The following is a 6018-nucleotide window of genomic DNA, read 5'->3' on the forward strand; positions in this document are numbered from 1 at the left end:
GTGTCGCGTACCAAAACCAGGTCACTGCGGCTTTTATTTGACCTTGACCTTGATCATATTTCCCTTCCGCTCTATAACTCTGCCCCTAATTGACCTAGCGCTACCAAACTTGGTATACTAACTATACTTACACATCTTGGGGAGAATGTGTGTCGCGTACCAAAACCAGGTCACTGCGGCTTTTATTTGACCTTGACCTTGACCATATTTTCCTTCCGCTCTATAATTCGGCCCCTAATTGACCTAGCACGACCAAACTTCGTATACTTACACATCTTGGGGAGAACACGGGGGATACATGTAGTTGGCGACAACTGCCCTTTCTAGTTGACTTGCATTATTGTAGCTGGGCACTATATAACAACCACCGGTAGTGTGGAAATTTCTGCCCGCATATGCATGCCCTGTTTTATAACATTGGTCTCGAATCATAATTTATACTCCGAGAATCAGCCAAGAATCCTCTGAGAATCTTTGAATCAGAGAATCATCTGAGAATCATTGCATGTGAATCCGAGAATCATCCGACAATCATTGAATCCGATATCCTAAATGATGGCCAAAGGGCATGAACAGTGTACCTACTACATCCAACCCAACATGGACTGCCTAATTAAGCTAGTTTCTAGTACCTGCCATTGAAAGGCTAGTAATGTCTGTTTGCGTTGCTGCTCACGCTTCACCAACTTAATTAACTTCACAGGTATTCAATGATATAAATTTGTTTACTCGGCATTTATTCCCTTATTTCTGACTAAAGCCTAGGATCACTACCTGTATTCTTATCGCAATCATATACATAGATAGAATATTTGTAGAAATTTACGAATTATGAATTCTGATAATATAAAAAAAATCTCCAAAGTTCATCTAGTGCATATGGCACTACAGAAATTTAACATTTCCATTTGTCCCCCCCCCACCCCACCGGCATAATAAGTGCTGGTGGTTGTTATATAGTGCCCTCTATTATAGTGCCTATTATTATAGCGGTTCACTAGTCGTGATTTCTCATATATTTCCAAGTTATGCATGTATAGAAAATATTACACATACTATTTACACAACGCAGTCCATTATAAAAGGTTGTCACTATGAAATCTGGTTAAAACAGTAATGTGTACAAGATCAATGTGATCAGCGTAATGCCGTAGGGTATTTTGTGTAATTTGACGTAGTATGGTATCATTGGTATGGCGTGGCATAGTGTGGAATGATGCTGTGTTGTCAGAATTATTGCAAAATGGTGTGTTTGTTTGATATGGTACTCGTGGTGTGTATGTATGTGCACAAAAGCATTTCCATATATATAGAAGTACTTCAGCAGAATTGATATGATTAGCAATATACTTTATGTGATACGTACAGCTTATATACCTATACATATATACCTACGCACATTCTTCTTGTGCATTCTGTTAGAACATATCTTGTGCATGTTCACATTGAGCTATGTGTGCGGTTGCGTGTGCGTGTGCGTGTGCATGTGCGTGTGCGTGCGTGCGTGTGTGCATAGGAGAAGAACATTGATTAATGTAATAATGTTGGTTGTTTACATTCAGTATCTCCACTGTGTTCCTGTTAATTCACGTAGAAATGTACTGTGGCTACAACCCTGTGTATTGTCTGCTTCGCAGTTGTGTGAGGGTGGCTCTGTCACAGATCTAGTCAAGAACTTGCTCAGAAGAAAGGAGCATTTGGAGGAAATCTACATTGCATATATTTTAAAGGATACGTTAAAGGTAATGACTAAATGTTTTGGTTGGAAAATATGTTTCACTATATTTTCGTATTAATTTTTGAATTATTATGAGCCATTTAAAACTGTTTACATCAGCGTCGGAAATAACCGGGGGCGACGGGCGATTTCGCCATCGGCGGAGCCCGAATAGCCCCCTAAAATCCTTAAAACCCAATTCTTTGGGGCGACCATTTTCTTCAGCGTCGCCCTCATCTCTGCTCCGAAAATTTCACAAAATGTCTGTTGCATACAGAATTAACATGTTCACCTCACTTTCGGCGAGCTTTCCGTTTTACATGAATTAATTTAGATCTACAGCTATCGTAAATAAACGCGCAATGCTTAGTGGGAACGGGAATGAAGGTATCGGCTTTTGCTTGCATATGTTACAGCGCTATACGAATCAACTGATTCTAATCGCTTGCTTCAGTATGACTAGTCTTCGACCGATACGGTTTGTAAAAAGGTGTTTATTTTCCACAGCACGGCGCTCAGTTCAGTATGTTGTTTACGAATTATGATTGATGTAAAAGATTACCAAAGACCGGTAATGCGACTATCACGTTGTACCTGGGGTACGGTGAATGTTGAGCTAGTTTTTGCGGTCGCAGTGAAAATTACATACAGGATACAAAATTACAAATATTACAAACATATTAATAAATCATGACACAACATTATTATACAATATATAGCACAGGGTTCTTGTTAACTTTTGACAAAGCAGGTAATTTGACAATGAATAGCAGGTAACTGTTTTTCCGGCACGGACGGTAGGGCGAGCGGCGAAGGCGCGAAGAATGACCCACAAATAGCGTATTTTGATGGGTATGGGTTCTAGAATTTGGTAGTTTAGATAGGAAAATATATGCTATTAAGTATCTATTATAAAAAGAAAAACCCGCCCGTGCACAGAGTTAGTCTTGGGTTGGAAGTATTTAAAATAAACTTCGTTTTTTAGATAGGAAAATATATGATATTAAGTATCTATTATAAAAAGAAAAACCCGCCCGTGCACAGAGTTAGTCTTGGGTTGGAAGTATTTAAAATAAACTTCGTTTTTTTCAAATATGGATTAAATATTTTACCGCCTTTAGTGAGAGTTTCTAAAATTGATAGCCGGTAACAAATTGCGCGATAGGCGGTAAAAAAAACCGGTTACCGGCTATTAACAAGAACCCTGTAGCACCAACAATATCCCATTAATGGTCTAATATAATAAAATGTAATAAAATGTTAACATGCATTCAGTTCAACGTGCAACGAAAAAGTAGGCCCTAAAACAAAAAAATAGCCCCAAAAAATTCAAAAATAGCCCCAAGGCTCTAATAAAAGTAGCCCTTAAAAAATACAAATTTATTCTGCCCCTGGTTTACATATATTACAATCAAGTAGTGGTAGGTTCGTAACTTGTCAGACATGCTTATTCGTTTAATTGTTTACTCGTTTTAAAACATAGCTCAGTATAAAAACTCTTAACAAATAGTCTATTCTGTAAAGTGCGTGTACAGCTCAACAATACGGTTCAATAGCAAGTAATGATATTCTCGTGTACGCGTTCACCTCCTGTCAGATCGAATCTCACAGCAACACGCAGATTTCATTTCCTAAAGCCGTGCTCCTCATTCATTATTCAACACTTCCTTGATTGTCGTCTAGCTCATGCTGTGGCCTCTTAGCACACCTCAGCTGTTTCCTTACCTAGGCTACATCTAGATACAGTAATATGTAACCCAACAAGAGTAGGGTTACATTGTTGGGTTACATTATTGTATCTAGGCTACATTTAACCTTGGCTGTATCACGTAGGTTCAAACACTAGCATAACCAGAGCTAATTTCGATTAGGGAAGCTTGAAGCCAATGATCTTGGGAGAAATTACCACTCCAGTCAAACTACGGGTGGAATTGTAAATCATAACGTTAAGTCAGATTTGCAGTGAATCTGTCAAAAATTTCTACATCAATGACGAAGGTAGTAAATTCGAGTTACATATTGGAAACACGGCCACGAGACGGCTACTTGGCCGGTGGAACACAAAATGTGAGGCTTAAGCGCGTGTCAATATACATGGTACAGCCGTAGCAACGGAGGAGAGCAACAGGTTCACCCCCAAGGTTTGTCGAACGGTGCAGTAACTGTAGCTTAAGTGTGCTACAGGTAAGCGCGGTGACTGTAGCTCAAGTGTGCTACAGTTAAGCGTGGTGGCTGTAGCTCAGGTGTGCTACAGTTAAGCGCGGTGGCTGTAGCTCAGGTGTGCTACAGTTAAGCGTGGTGACTGTAGCTCAGGTGTGCTACAGTTAAGCCCGGTGGCTGTAGCTCAAGTGTGCCGCCTTGCGTGTGTGTGCAGGTGCTTGAACATCTCCATCGACACCACGTGATCCACAGGGACATCAAAGGTCACAACATCCTGTTCACGGACGACGCGCGCATCAAGCTGGTTGACTACGGCGTATCCTCGCACCTGCAGAACACTATGGGCAGACGCAACACGTCTGTCGGAACGCCATTTTGGATGGCCCCCGAGGTGCGTCATTGGCGATCGCTTGTCATCGCTGAGCTCAATGGCTTCCTTTCGTTGATATGTCGGCGATCGCTTGCAGTCACTGTGCCCAATGGTTTTGTTGTTATGTTGTCGGTAAAGGACGGTGGAGGGGGGGGGGGTAGAGTGAAGCTGGAGAAGAGAGCAGGATAGCTTATTGTCAGTGTAGTGCCCTCCCCCTTCAGATGATACTTTAGCAAGTGTGGTTTGCCGTGGCTGACAGCTGTCAAAAATGATCAGTTGTTTTTCAGTGACAGTGGAAATCTGTTTGTATTTATGTTTTTTACCATCTGAAGAGATGAGCGCAACTTTTATAATTCAACAAGGCGTTTGCATCACGTCTGTCTTAAAGCACAAAATAGTTTTTTTTTCCTGTTTGTGCTGATACTATTTTAGCACAAATTGATTTCCTCTTTAAACCGCAGGCTACATCTGTATCGACCTCTACATGGGAAAGGGTTTTACTGTTTGGCATACTATATGCTTGTATATTTCTGTTAGCGAACATAATTTGCATTATAGTGTTTCCCCTATGGTTGCCCCTGGGCGTATATATAATGAGGTCTGAACACGATGATAGAAGTCAATATTCACCTCAGAAGTTATTGACTGTCACTGGCCAATGTTCCCCACAATGAAAGGGGAGTGCTGCCTCCAAGCAAGGCTCTTTTCGTTGCATAGCTTCAGAGTAATTACGCCATAAATAGAAACATTGTTCTGCCCGATGTCAGTGAAATGTACAGAGAATGGCAGTACATAGCCATAGTGAGAGTACAATTATTATTATAAAGATTTGACATTCATTCAGGGTTGAGGGTTAGAGCAAGCACCTTTGAGCATTGCACACAAACTGGATTGTCTATGACACATCAAGCTTTGATCCTGTAATAAGACGTGTCAGCGCCATCGTCTATGATGTTAGATACACACGGCGTTGCTATGTACGTCGACAGGTGATAGCGTGCGAACAGCAGCTGGACTACAGCTACGACGTACGCTGCGACGTCTGGTCGCTCGGCATAACCGCCATCGAGATGGCCGACGGCGAGCCGCCATTGGCTGACATGCATCCAATGCGGGCACTGTTCAAGATTCCCAGAAACCCACCTCCTAGTCTGAAGAACTCGCGTGACTGGTCGCCCACGTTTGTCGATTTTATTAAACAGTGAGTAAACGCGGAGTAATTGGGCATTTGCGTGATTTGACTTGCTTTATTTTAATGAGAGTTTTGTTTGACGAATTATAAAATGTGCGAGTGAAAGTGTCTTCTTGTACGTAAACCGGTTTAAGGTTGTAATAAGTTTGCACAGCATCTGAAACTGTTTGTCTGTGCAGGTGTTTGATTAAGGACTTTGAGAAGAGACCGACGGCAGAGAGACTTTTGCGGCATCGCTTTATCACTCAAGTACCTAAAGACACGACAGAGGTAGCCTGTTTAAGTGGCATGTCACTGCCAGCTTACAGATCAGGGGTCGAAATTAGCGGTATCCCGATATCCGCGGGATAGTAGATTCTTGTGTTTGATACCAGATTTCAATGCTTGGTATCCCGCCGGGATAGTAAAAAAAAGTCGTCAAAATCGCGATAGTGCTTGTTGAGTTATCAACTTTATATGGCAGCACATCTAGGCGAGTGCACGTAGAGCGAGTGCGCGCGATCTGATCATAAATGTGATGTGTATACATTGTATCAAGTGAACCAGACAATGCGTCTAGACAATAGGCGCGTTCACACT

At 41.7% G+C, this 6018-nt stretch overlaps 1 protein-coding gene across 1 annotated transcript in view; it reads left to right on the top strand.

The window, feature by feature from the left end:
- Positions 1-6018, top strand: part of LOC106810816 (myosin-IIIb-like) — a 64925-nt gene that overhangs the window by 16099 nt on the left and 42808 nt on the right. Inside the window, exons 5-8 of the mRNA XM_014814269.1 lie at positions 1638-1742; positions 4092-4268; positions 5237-5448; positions 5619-5709. Of these exons, the coding sequence (XP_014669755.1) occupies positions 1638-1742; positions 4092-4268; positions 5237-5448; positions 5619-5709 (585 nt within the window). The remainder of the gene's footprint in view (positions 1-1637; positions 1743-4091; positions 4269-5236; positions 5449-5618; positions 5710-6018) is intronic.

This window comes from Priapulus caudatus, unplaced genomic scaffold (genome assembly GCF_000485595.1).
Source record: "Priapulus caudatus unplaced genomic scaffold, Priapulus_caudatus-5.0.1 Scaffold476, whole genome shotgun sequence".
NCBI classification, from domain to species: Eukaryota; Metazoa; Priapulida; class Priapulimorpha; order Priapulimorphida; family Priapulidae; genus Priapulus; species Priapulus caudatus.